The 18100-nt window shown below is 42.7% G+C and overlaps 1 protein-coding gene across 4 annotated transcripts in view; it reads right to left on the bottom strand.

Moving 5' to 3' along the window:
* PACSIN2 (protein kinase C and casein kinase substrate in neurons 2) overlaps positions 1-18100 on the bottom strand; it is an 84099-nt gene that overhangs the window by 17542 nt on the left and 48457 nt on the right. For all 4 annotated transcript variants that reach the window (XM_075602803.1, XM_075602807.1, XM_075602805.1 and 1 more), the window contains exons 3-5: positions 3795-3951; positions 1787-2022; positions 1217-1372 (exon numbers count right to left, since the gene is read on the bottom strand). In XM_075602803.1, coding sequence (XP_075458918.1) covers positions 1217-1372; positions 1787-2022; positions 3795-3951 — 549 coding nt within the window. The remainder of the gene's footprint in view (positions 1-1216; positions 1373-1786; positions 2023-3794; positions 3952-18100) is intronic.

Raw genomic sequence — 18100 nt, 5'->3', positions numbered from 1 at the left:
GGAGAGAGATAGCTTGGATTGCCTCTTTAAAGCAGCATTTCATCTAAGTGTGGAAGGAATTACAGACATCTAAGGCACTTCACTGGTTATTGTATGTTCGTGACTTCATGCCAAGGGGGATAGTAAGGTCGGATTTATTCTTGTACACAAAGAATGGACACTAGATATACACCAATAAAAAGATGCTCTGTGAGGCGGAGCATTATCACCATCACCGCTTATTTCTAAAGCGCCAACATCTCCCTCCGTACAGTGGGGGTTACAGGTATTTGATCATTACATGGCTACATACGAGCACAAACATGCACAGACACCAGAGGTAATAAGTGCCCTGCTCCGGAGAGCTTACACCTCGAGAGGAATGAGGGACAATGCGGAAACAGAAAGGTAGAGGCTGCTCATAGAGGCTGCTCACGGTGGGATGGAGTGTATCTCAGGGCGGAGTGTGATCTCGCCGGCAGTGGGGTGTGTTAGAAAGGCTTCCTGTGAAAAGGTGAGATTTCAGGGAGTTTTTAAATGGGATAATCTGATGGTGCGTGGTAGGGAATTCCAGAGAGAGGGGGCATCATAATCAATTAGATCAGGTGTGCGCAAACTGGGGGGGGGGGGGAGGGGAGCGGCGCTTACAGAGGTCCCGCGCCCTTCCCGAAGTCATTTAAATGAAATGCCGGGGGAGCGGTGAAGGCCTCTAAGTTACCTTACATTGGCCCAGATGGCTTCAGACGACGCTGCATCAAATGCTGCTGCGGGGTCACGTGACACCACGTTGCCATGGCGTCACATGACGTCGTGATGTCAGAACGCCGGAGCCAAGGTAAGGAGGGGGGGGGCGCGATCAGAGGGGGAGCCAGCAGAGGGGCGCAGGGCAAACTGTTTGCACACCCCTAAATTAGATCACAAAACAAGCGAGTGTTAGCATCTGTAGTTACTGGAGAGCTTCAAAGACGTGTGTCAGGATCTCTGTTCCCTATGGAAAAAACCTCTAGAGATTCAGTCTTGCCGTGTATTTGCTTTTTGTTGCAACACGTGGAGTAAAGTTTACCTACCCAAGAGACAGAAAAGTGTGTTTACTCTATAGGGCGTTTCCTCCCTTACGTGGAGACAGCACAGCAAGGCATTACATGAGTGTATAACAAATAGAAGATTTCCTGTACAAACAGTTCTTACGGAACAATAATTTGCCAAAAGAGAGGAAAGATGCCGGCACACCAGCTACCTTCTGCACGTCTTGCTTGCTTCTCTCCACTTTGTCCTGTAGTTTCTTTAGCTGCTCAGGGTTTAGGGCAGGGTCGGCTTTGCTGTTGGTTTCCCGGGAGGTTGCCAGCTTCTCTTCTTTACATGCAGCGTGATATGCCTTCTTCGAACCCTCCACCTATAAATACAAACACCATAAAGACACGAACAGAAATGTAACCAGGCAAGAACGACGCAAAAATCGGCCGAGGGAGAAAGCGCATGTTTCTGTGAATCTTCAACCCGACGCGCACTATATCAAGATAACCTCAAGTCATTTTCAAATCAAAATCAATGGCATCTACTGACCCAAGCTTGGAAGAGCACTGATTTACTCGTGCAGAAGTGGGGCAGAAGTGTAGAGCAGCAGGTTCTGGGATCTAGAACATCTTTTTGCAGAACAGAGCACAGTTCAGCCTTTGACAAAGCGCTCTGTGCCTTGTATAAAATCGATCTGTATTTGTATATTGCATCTAGTGCCTCTAAACTCTACCGTTACCAGAACCACACATCTATCTGCACGAGAGATCTTGGATATTCCTTGGTCAATTACCTCTTTCAGCTTCTTCGCCCATGGTTTCTGAGCTTTCCTGAACCCATCGTCTGCTTCTTTTGTCTCCTTAAACCCTCCAATCATCTGCTTATGGAAGGCCTCCTTCTGCCAGTTCTTGATTTTTTCAAAGTCCTCGCTCATCAGTGCGTTTTTCACCTCTAGGTGGAGCTCGCTGACTCTTTCTGCTTCCGTCATCAAGGCATGCCAAGCCTTCTCCACCGTTCCATACTGAGGACCTAGCAGGAGCAGCACAGAGCAGTTTTACTTTACCGGCACCTCAGTCCCACACCCAGACCAGTCCCACAGATTGACCCTGCACACAGCCGTGCAGAATGTGAAGGAAACTACAAAAGATATCTTTCTATTCTTCTGTGCTTACACATGGCCGTGTAAGTAATGCAATTATTGCTCTACCATATCATCCTTACTCCCCTTTGAGTGTAAACCTGTGCACTCGTTTTTCATACTGATATATATATATATATATTATACACATACATACAGTTCTGTATTGTCAGAGTTTTGGCTGTTTACCACACAGTCTTGACCTTCCCTTCTGGCTGTTGTCCTTTGCTCCCCTGTTCTCTCTTTTTTCCACATGTTCTAAGGATCTTGGACAGATCCGAGTGGGGTTTGAGCAGATAGGACTCATTTCTGGAGAAAACCACTGTTACCTATGACGGTAGTATCACCCATTGTGTTTATACTCCCCTTCCTCCGCCTATTGGTGCCCCTAGTTCGAGCTAGCGCCCTAGTTCTCGTTTTTTCCAAAAGATTGGAAAACTAAGATGAATTCCCAGGCTTAATTTGGTCCTCGTCATTTACATAAACATACAGCATGGAGTGTGCACAAAACACAGACCATTTCTAAAGGAATCAAAGAGGAGCTTGGACAACTCTGTTGCTAAAAAAAAGGTATCTACATGTTTATTGCTTTACTAGAGAGCGTGAAGTCACACTTATATGAAAATGTACAACCTCGTATTTAAAATAGCCGAATGAGCAGCAACAAGTGTTATGTTCTATATTATTGCACAGCTGTATCCTATATTATTTCACAGCACCTTCATGTGCAATCTGGCTCTCTGTGAATAGGTTTAATTTGAATAATTCAGAGGTCAAGGCCTTAAAGCTGCATTTCCAGAGCCGAGATTATGGGGACCCGAGATTATTGGGACCCCCTTTCTCCCCCCCGCCCCCCCGTTATATAGGTAATTACCGCACAAGTTTCTAATATGTCATGGTAACTCCAATACGGCCACAGCCATTTCACCGTTTTGTCATAATCGTCATTATAACTCTGTGCCCAGGACATACAATACATACAATGACAACGAGAGGTAACGCTCAATGTAATGTTTCCTGGAAAAACATTGTATAAATAAGTTGCAACAGATCACGCTGCGGCTATATTATTTCCCTGGCAACCAACGCAATAATTATCCCGGTAATATGGGTGACCCTTGAGCTGAATATGGCACGGTTCAGCTCCGAGACCACCCCTCACCCCACAATCCCTCTTGCTGGCTTAACATCCTTCAAAATAATAATTCAACCATTTCCATCATTGCGCATATACAGGAGGGCCCCACTAATACAGCGGGTTCCGTTCTGAGGACCTGCCGTAAAGCGAAAATGGCCGGAAAGCGGAACAGGTGATTTTCGTTAGGTGCACATGCGTAGACCGGCAATGCGCCTTTCTGCGCATGCGCGACAGCAGGAAACCCCTCCATTATGCGCGACCCCGGACCGGCCCGTTCTGCGCATGCGTGACCCTGGACCGGCCGTTCTGCGCATGCGTGACCCTGGACCGGCCCGTTCTGCGCATGCGTGACCCCGGACCGGCACGTTCTGCGCATGCGCAGACATGGCGGCCCCCTTCTCGGCACCGCCGTGAACGGCAGATCGCCGAAAAGCGGGGCCCTGCTGTATATCTATATATAAAACAGAACTTTTACTCTAGTGCTTGGGACCAGATCATATATTGTACACATCTGTGTGTTGCCACCTTTTTCCACCAGCTGTTTCCATCTCTTGGACCATTCTGTGAGCTGCAGCGCATAAGACTTCTCGATTCTCGCCCGCTCGTGGATGCAATTCATCAAATCACTGCAGAGCCTGTGCCCATCGTCTATCCTCCTCACTGTGCGCTTGTAATTGCCAATCTGAGACCGGGGAAGAGAACAAAATATTAAGAGATATTTATGGAAATGACGACACTATGCAAAAAGTATTAAACCTGTTCATGGAATTATATACTAGGTACGCACCACCCCCAATTGAGGTCTGTGGCACTCCAATAGTTCGAAAATAGTTTTTAAATCACTATCAGAAAAAACTAAAATACAATACTGTAAAACTGAGCAACGTTGCAAACTTCCTGTCTGTCCTCTTGCTCTGGAGAATGAGTCTCACTCAGCAGGCTGGCAGCCTACTATTTTTTATGATTTGTGGTAAGGTTTATTTACCTTTACATTGTATGTATTAGATTTCTCTATATACACGTTGTGTTTACTTTTGTGAGGATTGGAGTCGTGGACTATGATATCCTTGCAATGTTGTATTAGACTCAATATACTATACCTTTTGAACATGTATTTTCTATCTTGGTATTTAACTTTTTCATTGCTCATCTTTCTTGATTTTATGTTGAATATATAACACTTACAATTTGGACTATAAAATACCTTTTGAAAGTTGGAACCAAGAGTAACTTGTAATGCTCAATGACATCTGAAGCAGGAACTCTCAAATAGAAGCCTCCATTGCATCGCTGGGATATTGTCAAAGTTCAAAATTGGATGCACTGTATATACTATAGTCTATATTTTCTGGCCGCATCAAATATAGTGGTCTAGTTAGGTAAAGTATTGATCTGTGCACTCTAAGCTCAGTACACATGCAGACACTTCCAGAAAATCTGTGAGAACACACCGTGATCTATTGGATATCAATGCAACTGAATGTGCTATTTTCAGCGAACGTGGTTTATGGATTGTTCTAAGTGCCTCGTGACTATTTCATGAGGACCGTTGTCTGCTGAGCAGCTTCAGCGAGCTTTACTGGCGGATACCTTCACCTGCAAGTTAGACTACAATTGTTTCACGAGTAAGGGTTGATCACTGAAAAACCAGCTATCTTGGACTTGGCACCTGTTTGCGAATGCACCCAATGCTCGCCATGGAAAACATGCAGAGAGACGGTGTGTTGGAGATTGACATTTTTCTTAAGTAGTTCTAGTTACTGATCCCCTCTCGCTAAATGCACGTCCCTGGTTGTGCTTTTCCAAGTGCCGGAAGATTTCCTTTATGTATACCTGGGGCTGGACAGATTCCATGTTCTACACAGAACCCCAACCAGAGTTCCTGCACACTACATGTAAATATTTGATGGCAACAAAAAGAAAAGCGTGCAACCCTTACAGTACAGATGTGCGCTTATTCAAACTATATTTTTGCTATACGATATTGGGTGGGCAGGGGGGCTTTACACTGCTCACTGAAGCAGCTCCGTTGGCATCACTCCTTGGCTGCCACTAAATTGTTCTAGTCGCCCCTTTTTCTCCTCATATTCCCCCCCCCCCCCCCAGCCCCCCCAGCCTTTGTGCTTCCCCTTTAGCTGCTGCATGGGCCCTCACAACCCCTGTAAAAAGGTTGGCAAACTTCCTGAAAATCAACTTCAAGGAGTGGGGCTGAAAATGACAACCTGTGTAAACATCTTCTACAAATTCATTCCTCAAGAGTAACCAACAGGCCACACTAACGTAAGCAATTGGTCTTAGTGATAATTAAAAGTTAAGTCAATGTGGTTTATTGTTAGAGACATTGTGAAATTATGGGCCAGTTGGTTGTTCCTGAGCACTTAACTTGGGGAGCCCCAACGTAAAAGGGGCAATCCCTCATTGGATCAAAGTGACATGTTTAAGGGGTCTCACCGTGGTAATGGATACCCTTTTTACTCTAATCTGACACCTGTACGTAGTTTTAACGCGAGACTTGGGAGGGGTTGATTTCCTCTGGCTGCTCCCTTGTGTGTGATGTCACTGTGTGATCAGCAAGTGCTTGTGCAGCCAGAATCCCACCTCCCCTTAACCTTATTGGTTCGCTGATAGAGGTGGGTTAGGAGAAGGGGAAAGAAAGCCCTTCATTGACAAAACACTTTCCCATTCAGATCCCCTTAATGAAAGAAATTCAACCGGCCAACTACGTGGGATTGCACCTTTAAAGAAACTGAAACGACCACTTGTTCATAGGACAGTACTAGAAGCATAAAGAAAAACTTTGTAGCATTATGCAGTGTAGGACGCTAGTAGAAGGAAAAGTTAAAAAAAAAAAAAAAATTCCCCCACGAGTTTCAAATGTCACGGAATAGATATTTTTTACTTTTTTTTTATTCCTAGCAGCAACAAACTATAAAAAAACAGTGTAATGCTATAAAAAATAAAAATGTGTGTCTTCAAACCATCACCAGTCACGAACGCCAAACGTGTGTGAATGTGACTGTACAGTATGTGACGTGTGTATGTGACGTGTGTATGTGAAAGGTGTTAAAAACATCCAGCGGACTCACTTCCTCCACATAGGGCACTAAAAATGACCAACAACTTCCCAAAAACATCACACTATCCCTCAACTATGCTCCCATCACCCGGAATAATTGAAAGTGTAACCCTCAGGAGTGCCTGGGACACCTTTAACTGGAAAAATATGAAATTAACAACAACAAAAATATATCAAAATGTGTCAGAAAATGTGGCTACTCGTCACAAAATAGTACTTATTATATTTAAGATGCAAAAAGGGCACCGTGCTTGTTTGAAGGGATCTAATATCCGAGTGTCTTTCTGCCAAGAGGTCTTTAAGTTGAAGATATAAAAAAAAAAAAAGTGTTATTGATAGAACACCCCCTTTGTTGAATTCTGATTTTTGTACTGAAAATAATCGTTTTTCTGCTCAAAACCTGTGTCTCTGACAAGGACAGGCCACGCTTTTGTGGGCGTCTTTTCTCCCCCTCAATCTTTTGTGACCTCTATGGCTAGGAGAAAGTGTGATTTTAAACCCAAATGAATCAGAGTATTAAATACTCTGCAACGCTCTCCCTATAACCCCCAGAATAATGCCAACCTCATTATTGCATTCCTATGATTTTAATGCATACCGGGACATCTGTCAGGGCTAATTCTAAATTTGAGAGGAAACAAATACCTGAAATATGCAACCCAGACACACGGTCATATTTACCGGTCGGTACAAGCCTTTATTACGGCTAACTACAAATTAATATCTTTTAATCATTGTGAATTGGACCAGATTTTAATCATACATTTGTAAATCAGTAAGGAAATGGAGGGTGTTTGCTCTGTCCCCTTTTGTCTGCTTGACAGAAAGGACGCAGGAATTGCGATGTTCCCTTTGAAGATACCATGGAGATCAGGTCAAATCTGTAGTACATTATAAACACATTGTTTTTCATTGTTTTATTGGCCGATTAATGCAGATACAATGTTGACCCTGGGAACCTCACAGAAGACGGAGAAAAATAGCCATTTTAAAAATGAAAGTTAACACTGGGGTTGCTGTATTGTTAACACAACTGAATACGTTAAAGGGCATTAATGTGAATCTCAAATACAGCTTATTTACTTATGGTATATATCCACTTCTAAACGTGCTCCCCATACGATACCACTATGCCAACACTGCGAGCAATTATCGGTCACGCTACAATAACAAGTTTAAAAAAAAAAAACACGCAGCTAAGTGGCAAGAAATACAGTACATAACTATTTGGTGAATACCATTCATTCCCTTTATAACACTGTGACCAAAACAGAACCACAAGATGTAGTTCTCCACATTCAAGTACATGGTTCCAAAGACTATAATTCAAGGAGAAAGTAGAATTTCAGGGAGTGATGCCTTCTAATGCATCAAAATAAAACAAGTCAGACACTATGTGTTCCAAATTAAAGGTTCCCTCTGAAGCTGCATCTCTATGGTAAGGAAATCACTTATGTGAAGGATGTCCATGGTCCATGATGGAGACCTGGCTTACTGGAGAATGGAGCTGAGATTTCTTGTTAACAGTCCAGAAATCTACAAATTGGCACCATTTAGGTCAAAGACTTTTTGGTCTGCTGGTCCCACAAAAGTATGAGATGCATGAAAAAGCTCTATAAAGCCATGATATGCATGTATACAATATTTGGGGTGTTTCAAGGTCCCTTTTGGTTATAAACCATCTTGTATAATGCATACAAAGAGCAGAAGACCCCAAATTACATCCACAGTATATGTTTTGTTTATAGCTGCTGACAATATTGACATAAACCAGTAAAGGTGATAAAAAGGTTGGCACTGACAGATATTCAGTAGCAAGCTCATCTTCCAGGACTTCTGAAGGCCAAGCCAAACATGATGTGCATAGTTATGAGAGATCAGTGGTTAGCTGCTGAGGTGCAGAACCTTCAGATACACTTCATGTGGAGAAGAGGAAGGAGAAAATACAATAAAACTGAATATTACAGGGAGCATTATTATATGATGTACTTGGAAACAGAGTAAACACCTTGTTTTCCCAAGGCTGCAGCCATGGCGAGAGTGACGGCGCTTGCGCCGCAAACAAAATGCCGTACCTCAATGGAGGATGGCAAGAGCACGCGTATGTTTCGTGCGTCAAAATAATTTGATTTTGTTGCGTGACGGCCGGGTCACGTGAGCGGTTCAGCCAATGAGGGCAAACCAGCTCCGTGACGTCATGGCCACGCCTCCCATAGGCCACAAATCGCCTCTGCGGCAGGCGCGTGCAACGCCACGTCCGCCTAGTATAGCCTCAGCGTGAATTATTTCACGAGACTCAAGATCACACGATTAAGGAAAACAGCAACAAGGGTATTTTTGTAATACAGAGCTGACCGTGTGTAATGCAGCATATCCAACATTTTACAGTTACTAAATGATTCCCCAGCTCCCCATCCCAACAGCCTAAAACTCCTCAAGGCACGGGGAAATAAATAAATAAAAATCAATAGCCCGCTTCAAAAGACTGCACTAGTTATTCTCCCTTAAACGCTATAATCTGCCTTTCCCGCTTTGAAATGTGTGATTTGGCCCACAGATTCTTTGGCCGTTTCCAATTTCTGAGCCGTATTGGTGACAAATAACCACTGCCATGGCTGTCATTTTCTGAGAAACTCTACGAAAGCGTATTAAATCACTGCAGCAGTGGTATACAACGTGTCCTCCACAGACTGACAACCCTGTAATATGCAATATGTTTTGTACAATTGATTAATTCTTTATGCCTACGGTGCTGGGAAGCAGAACGAATTGCTCAAGGTCACAAGGACAGCTGATTCGGGTGTTCTTCTGGGCTCACCCACTTCAGGTGCAGCAAGATTACTGCAGAATTTCTTTATCTGACTGACCCTCTTATTTCTCAGATCTTCAAAATATTAAAAAAATGTTGAAGATTTTGTACCTCCCCTATTTCCCTGGCCTCAGCTCAAAAAGTGTGAGTGACAGGAGCCATTTTAACATCCCGGGGAGGCAAAGTTCCAGAATTGAACTACAGAATTTAAGAAGAGTGGCATTGCTAAAAACGGAAGTAATGGGACTTTGCAATGGTAAGAATAGCGGCGAGTAGATCAGATTGCAGCTTTAAAAATAGCATATTAACATGGAGTAGTTGATGCGAAGGGGGTCGCGGAAAATTCTAAGACATTCATTTGCTCAACGCGGAAATGCAGCGAAAGGATGAGCCATATATAGTTTCACAACATCCCTACTTAAATATATGTCCTCTCCATTGGAGAGAAAAGAAAGAAAAAAAAGCAGGTTGGACCAGTCCTTGCCTGTTTATGCAACCTCTCCCTGTGCTACATTCCCTATACATTTTACTATTAGAGAGGGTTGGGGTTCCTTACAATGCATCTGATCTCAGACGCACTATTAGAGAGGGTTGGGGTTCCTTACAATGCATCTGATCTCAGACGCGCTATTAGAGAGGGTTGGGGTTCCTTACAATGCATTTGATCTCAGACGCACTATTAGAGAGGGTTGGGGTTCCTTACAATGCATCTGATCTCAGACTCGCTATTAGAGAGGGTTGGGGTTCCTTACAATGCATTTGATCTCAGACGCACTATTAGAGAGGGTTGGGGTTCCTTACAATGCATCTGATCTCAGACGCGCTATTAGAGAGGGTCGGGGTTCCTTACAATGGAATGGAAAGTTTTGCTGCCGCTGTTTGGCTGCGACCAAAAACGCAGTCAGCACTCTGCCGCCGGGACACTGTACCGCTGGGCAGCTCACCGCGGGACATTTTGCTGTGACGTCCAGTCCACTGCGCAACAGACCCAACAAGCCAAGCCTGCCGCTCTGACAACTGCATCTTTAAATGTCCCACTACCACTGCACTGCCCGCAGGACATTTAAAGATAGCCCACTCCGATGCGCCATATAGGCAGTGCAGCGGTCCCGCGCGGGACATTTAAAACATGCAGCTGTCGGAGCACAGCAGACTGTTGGGCACAGGAGCGGACATCGCGGCAAAGTGTCCCAATGGAGTTTTGTTTGGCCGCGGTGAAACGTTCTAGACCACTTTAATAGCGCGTCTGAGATCAGATGCATTGTAGAGTGGGCCGGCGTTCCGCAGAATGTCACAAGTATGGGGTTCCTTAATCGGTAAAATGGTTGGAAACCACTGCACTATACACTTCTAACTTCCTTGCATACAAAAAACAGTGAATATTAGGTGTACTACAGTTTCATGTTCTCCGGCTGCCAGCCATTAATTAATTCCCTCTCAGATCCTCCAATACCGGTCATGCAAACCATTACTATCGGAAGACACTCTGGTGTTAATAATAAATGAATTACAGGGCCAGGTATCACACAAAATCAATATGGAAGAGCTGCTGAGAGGCTGAGTGGTGGGGTTATTTCACTATGAAGAGACTTCCTGAATTAACCAAGACTTCATTGTAAAGACAGCCATCAAGCCAAGAAGGGCAACACAGCTTTAAAAAATCTGCTCAAATAACCGCAAAAAGAAAAGATTTCAAAAGGTGCTTTATTTCATTAGAGAATCTATAAGCAGCTACGCAGTTTATTCGGCTTTCCTTTATAAATGCTACAGTACTTTTCTGTGTACACGATGTCCAGGGGTCAGGATATAGTCATTTTATTTTTCCCCATAGGAAAGATATCTGGCCAAACTACTGCTACCAGGGGCAAATACGGAGAGAAGTATCTCGGGGAAGCAGGGGGTCTGCGGAGATTAAATTAACACAGCTCAGCTCCAGAGACCCCCTGCTCCATACCTAGAAGAACAAACCCGCACCTTTAACCTGCTTCAATCCAAGGAGGCAGCAACACAATGAAAATGTGCAAACGGAAAAGCAAAGTTTAATGCTCCAAAATAATATAGTTAAACGCCTGTAATTTCCCACAGCACTCGCAGGATATGCTGCGCTGTGTGCACATTCTCATTTGCTCTTTTCAAAAGAAGTCTGATGCTTTTTTTTTTTATGTCATGGGAAGTGAAGGCATTTTCTCATTCACTCGAGGTATTTCTTGGTGTAGCATGGCTGTCCTCAGACAGTCTGGCCTCTGTGTGCCGGGAATCGAATACCAGCTGAGTATTTACAAATGAATAAACGCATCCTGACCTTCAGCCTTCCTCGCATCTCACAAGGAAGGAAACGCTTCTCCTGTCCTGACCTAGTTTTCTAATCGCGTTCGGATCCTGGGATCTGACTTGGTCTTTGTTTAATCATCAGTGTTTTGTAAATGCATCTGGCCAAAATGTACACAACCCAACCACCACAAAAGCCCAACTACAAACAGGAGCCTTCTTTCACAGCCGCAATCAGTTCCCGGTCCTTCTGCCACAGAGGGAAAAAAGCCGAGAGGCCCTATTACCCGACTCGAGATGCAGGAAACAAAAAATACATCACATACAAAAAAAAAAAAAGAAAAGTTGTCATCGTCATGTAATTATCCCAATATAATTGCTGACAATGTCAAGTATTCCGATACATTACGTAGGGGGGGGGGGGTCTCAAGTTACAGACAAGGTTTCAGAAGTATAGTAAGAGATGTCCTTAAAGCTGCAGACAAGGTGCGTTCCCCCCCTTTAAATATGTGAATCAATACAATCCACACAATGATAAGTAATTAGATAAGTTGCCGATCGAGCGGCGAAGATTCGGCTCGGTGGGTTCACTAAATGCATGTCAGTGCAGCAGAAGAGAACCAAAGATGCAAAGTTCTGTGGGGAAGATCATGTGACCAGGCAGTCACTAGATACAATTGGTGCACTGCTAGAGAGGGGCGCAGGGCTCAAAAAGGGGTGTGCCAGAGCCGGTTTCAGAAGAAGAAGCGGATGTGACTTTGTAAATTGTTGCTATAAAAACAAAAATGCTCGTTACATAATACATTAAAAATGTAATTTAAAAAAAATAAAAATGCTACAAGTATTTTCTCATAGGACAGAACGGATTAAAAAAAAAAAAAAAAAAACACACACAAAAAAACACAAACACACAACACAAAAACACAAAAACAACCCACGTAGGATATTGCCTGGATTGCAGCTTTAATGGAGATTGTACGTATAGTGCTTAATTTAAATAAATATAACATTATTTAATGACAGAAGTACCTAAAGTATATGTTCTTGGCTCTCCACCTAGTCACTCGCGTTAATATGTGCAGGATTACAAAAACAAGAGCGGAAACAAATCATTCATGGACATTAACCCATGAAACCAACCAAGATTTTCTACAAAACTTTTGGGTGTTGTATTGTATATAAAATAAAAAAGGTTCATTCTAAGATTAAAGAAAAGAAGCCAAGAGTTAGTGAAACTTTCCTGGTAGTTCTGTCCAAATTAAACTCAGACACCAGCCGCCTGAAATAAGCATCTTTTCTAAGTGTGATATCCAAGTCCCAATATACTCAACTTATTTTTTGGAATGGGGCCTGCTTTGAGGGGGAGGGGGGCTGCGAAATGGGCAATGTGCAAATTTCCGGTGAAAAACAAAAATCAGAGGCGCTTCCTTTCACTTGCCAAGAAGTTCCCCTCTAATGCAGCCTCCTCACTAGGCACATGTTTTTGTTAGAAATTTCCTACAGCATTTCCCCATGACCACGCGTCATGATTTTCCTGGTAGAACAATGCAGTTGGAAACAGAACATTACTGCAGATCTCAGCAATTCTATTGCTGTATTAACTGAGAGCACATGTATTAATGTGCCGCGTAAAATGCTTGACACACACACACACACACACACACGCACGTCTAAAAAATAAATATCGAAGCAAGCAGAGGATCTAATAGGATGTTTTGCACATTTGTATGGCCATTTCCTTCACTAGCTGCATGCTCTTTACATGGAGAAGCGCAGTGATTATATTTGTTTTACATTATTTGTTGGGCCGATTTTAATCCTTTGCAGCACGCTCCTAGAGGGCAACACTACTATGGTGTAATTGAATATATTTAGCCAATCACCTGCAACTGCTTATTGAGCAGTTTGTGGCAGGCCAGCCCCTCCTCTTCTAGGTATATAATCTCCTAGCAAGGTCCCCTTATTTCACTTCACTTACATGTGAGTATCTGTACTGGTATATACCAGTTTTTAATTGCACTAGGTTATACAAGCATATGCTTTGATATTTTAACCCCTTCTGGGTTTATTTCACATAACACTAGTATGCATTTAGCGTAGGGACCTGCTAAAGAGACTTACCTTGACGTGGTTAGCAGGCTTGGCATTATTTGATCAAAGGATGTATACCAAAAGTCTCCTTTTTTCTTATAGATATTTACACCATACATATATATATATATATATTCCCCATTGATTGCTATCCCTATGGGAGAAGCGCAGGGATTCACTTTCTGTTTTGCACATTTGTATGGCCATTTCCTTCACTAGCTGCATGCTCTTTACATGGAGAAGCGCAGTGATTATATTTGTTTTACATTATTTGTTGGGCCGATTTTAATCCTTTGCAGCACGCTCCTAGAGGGCAACACTACTATGGTGTAATTGAATATATTTAGCCAATCACCTGCAACTGCTTATTGAGCAGTTTGTGGCAGGCCAGCCCCTCCTCTTCTAGGTATATAATCTCCTAGCAAGGTCCCCTTATTTCACTTCACTTACATGTGAGTATCTGTACTGGTATATACCAGTTTTTAATTGCACTAGGTTATACAAGCATATGCTTTGATATTTTAACCCCTTCTGGGTTTATTTCACATAACACTAGTATGCATTTAGCGTAGGGACCTGCTAAAGAGACTTACCTTGACGTGGTTAGCAGGCTTGGCATTATTTGATCAAAGGATGTATACCAAAAGTCTCCTTTTTTCTTATAGGTATTTACACCATACATATATATATATATTCCCCATTGATTGCTATCCCTATGGGAGAAGCGCAGGGATTCACTTTCTGTTTTGCACATTTGTATGGCCATTTCCTTCACTAGCTGCATGCTCTTTACATGGAGAAGCGCAGTGATTATATTTGTTTTACATTATTTGTTGGGCCGATTTTAATCCTTTGCAGCACGCTCCTAGAGGGCAACACTACTATGGTGTAATTGAATATATTTAGCCAATCACCTGCAACTGCTTATTGAGCAGTTTGTGGCAGGCCAGCCCCTCCTCTTCTAGGTATATAATCTCCTAGCAAGGTCCCCTTATTTCACTTCACTTACATGTGAGTATCTGTACTGGTATATACCAGTTTTTAATTGCACTAGGTTATACAAGCATATGCTTTGATATTTTAACCCCTTCTGGGTTTATTTCACATAACATTAGTATGCATTTAGCGTAGGGACCTGCTAAAGAGACTTACCTTGACGTGGTTAGCAGGCTTGGCATTATTTGATCAAAGGATGTATACCAAAAGTCTCCTTTTTTCTTATAGATATTTACACCATACATATATATATTCCCCATTGATTGCTATCCCTATGGGAGAAGCGCAGGGATTCACTTTCTGTTTTGCACATTTGTATGGCCATTTCCTTCACTAGCTGCATGCTCTTTACATGGAGAAGCGCAGTGATTATATTTGTTTTACATTATTTGTTGGGCCGATTTTAATCCTTTGCAGCACGCTCCTAGAGGGCAACACTACTATGGTGTAATTGAATATATTTAGCCAATCACCTGCAACTGCTTATTGAGCAGTTTGTGGCAGGCCAGCCCCTCCTCTTCTAGGTATATAATCTCCTAGCAAGGTCCCCTTATTTCACTTCACTTACATGTGAGTATCTGTACTGGTATATACCAGTTTTTAATTGCACTAGGTTATACAAGCATATGCTTTGATATTTTAACCCCTTCTGGGTTTATTTCACATAACACTAGTATGCATTTAGCGTAGGGACCTGCTAAAGAGACTTACCTTGACGTGGTTAGCAGGCTTGGCATTATTTGATCAAAGGATGTATACCAAAAGTCTCCTTTTTTCTTATAGATATTTACACCATACATATATATATATATTCCCCATTGATTGCTATCCCTATGGGAGAAGCGCAGGGATTCACTTTCTGTTTTGCACATTTGTATGGCCATTTCCTTCACTAGCTGCATGCTCTTTACATGGAGAAGCGCAGTGATTATATTTGTTTTACATTATTTGTTGGGCCGATTTTAATCCTTTGCAGCACGCTCCTAGAGGGCAACACTACTATGGTGTAATTGAATATATTTAGCCAATCACCTGCAACTGCTTATTGAGCAGTTTGTGGCAGGCCAGCCCCTCCTCTTCTAGGTATATAATCTCCTAGCAAGGTCCCCTTATTTCACTTCACTTACATGTGAGTATCTGTACTGGTATATACCAGTTTTTAATTGCACTAGGTTATACAAGCATATGCTTTGATATTTTAACCCCTTCTGGGTTTATTTCACATAACACTAGTATGCATTTAGCGTAGGGACCTGCTAAAGAGACTTACCTTGACGTGGTTAGCAGGCTTGGCATTATTTGATCAAAGGATGTATACCAAAAGTCTCCTTTTTTCTTATAGATATTTACACCATACATATATATATTCCCCATTGATTGCTATCCCTATGGGAGAAGCGCAGGGATTCACTTTCTGTTTTGCACATTTGTATGGCCATTTCCTTCACTAGCTGCATGCTCTTTACATGGAGAAGCGCAGTGATTATATTTGTTTTACATTATTTGTTGGGCCGATTTTAATCCTTTGCAGCACGCTCCTAGAGGGCAACACTACTATGGTGTAATTGAATATATTTAGCCAATCACCTGCAACTGCTTATTGAGCAGTTTGTGGCAGGCCAGCCCCTCCTCTTCTAGGTATATAATCTCCTAGCAAGGTCCCCTTATTTCACTTCACTTACATGTGAGTATCTGTACTGGTATATACCAGTTTTTAATTGCACTAGGTTATACAAGCATATGCTTTGATATTTTAACCCCTTCTGGGTTTATTTCACATAACACTAGTATGCATTTAGCGTAGGGACCTGCTAAAGAGACTTACCTTGACGTGGTTAGCAGGCTTGGCATTATTTGATCAAAGGATGTATACCAAAAGTCTCCTTTTTTCTTATAGATATTTACACCATACATACATATATATATATATATATTCCCCATTGATTGCTATCCCTATGGGAGAAGCGCAGGGATTCACTTTCTGTTCAGGATATGGACAGGGCTGGCTTAACTACTAGGAAACAAGATTTTTTTTTCGGGTAAAGCAGCAACATTTGCAGGGGGGGTGTGGGGGTTGAAGGCCTGCTGGGACTACTGTCCCAGGCCTGGTGACTCAAGGGGGAGTTTAAGTGATCGACCATATCAAAGAATGAACATTTTAAATATATTGGTTAAATCCAAATTAAACACTATATTAAATATAAACTAAACCATCATTATGGTACCCTCGAGTTTGTTGGGAAACAAATTGATAATACTGCATAAATGGGGACGCTATTAGACAAATGCCATTATAATATACATTTTTAAATGATTACATTTTTTATAAATCATTTCTTCATGTGTCCTGGTTTCTACTTTTTAAAATCAGGTCCCCCTACCCAACATGCGCCTCAGAGGGGGCCTGCTGGAGGCCGGTGAAACGGACAGGCATCTCTGCTGTGGGGGTCCCTCGGGCAAGCCTCCCATATATTGCAAGGTTGTAGGTAATCACCCCCTGTGCGTACTCCCCCCCCCCCCCATCCTCTTAGGGTGCCTGAAGCACTTGAACCGGCCCCGGGTAAGAAGTGTCACAAGAGAGAGAAAAATGTGCAGAATAGGTGGGACAAGTAGATATTAACAGCAGATTTAAAAAAAGTGATGTTCCTATGTTTAAAGAACAGACCTCCCATTTCAGCTGTGCTTGCAGAAGCTGTTGAGATATAAATAAATAGTACAAGTGGCCTGGCTGAAGATCTGATGTGTCAGAAAATAAAAATATTCTGAGTTACTGAATATATATTTTTATATTAGGCTCAGAGAATACGGACAGCTGCAGAGAGACTTTCCTGGTACCATCTGTCCATTAGAGATTACCATTTATTTGTGAGATGTCTTAAGAAACCTTGGGCCGTATTCACCACCCCTTTTAAATGATTGTACAGTGACCAGGTCACAAGGAGGTCACACTTCAATACAAAGGTTATTTTGTTACGGCAGTTAACCAGGACCTCTAGCGCAGGTGGTCCTAACTAAAATCCTCGCTGACAATCACTGGTCACATTTATCAGTCTCTGTCTTGTGTGGTCACTGTTCTCTGTCAAAACCTCTGCTCGTAACAAGAAGCTAAGGGAGAGCTTGGGAAACTACCTGCGTTTTCCAAATGCCACATGGGAGTCAGGCAGTTTTACACTATAGCCACAGAGCTGTCCAAGACCTCTTCATTAGCCCACTGCACATGCCTTCTGTACTGAATAGCAATATAGATAGGTTATATAGATCAAGGGTGGACAACTCCAGTCCTCAAGGACCACCAATAGGTCAGTTTGTAATGGTATCCCTTCTTCAGCGCAGATGGCTCAGTCAATGACTGAGCGACCTGTGCTTCAGCACAGATATCCTTAAAACCGGACCTGTTGGTGAGCGTGGAGGACTGGATTTGGCCACCCCTGATATAGATATGCAAGGATGCACCCCAGTATAGGGGTGAAAGACTTTTTGTATGTGCATGCATACATGTACATGTCGGTCATCTTTGAGACGGTTAACCGCCGACCTCTCTTTCACCCTCTCCACTCCCTCGGTATTCAGGATAATGCCCCCTCTTCTGGC

The sequence above is a fragment of the Ascaphus truei genome, chromosome 5, assembly GCF_040206685.1.
Source record: "Ascaphus truei isolate aAscTru1 chromosome 5, aAscTru1.hap1, whole genome shotgun sequence".
Classification (NCBI taxonomy): Eukaryota; Metazoa; Chordata; class Amphibia; order Anura; family Ascaphidae; genus Ascaphus; species Ascaphus truei.
Note: the sequence above shows the minus strand (reverse complement) of the source record. Positions and strands in the feature narration are given on the sequence as shown.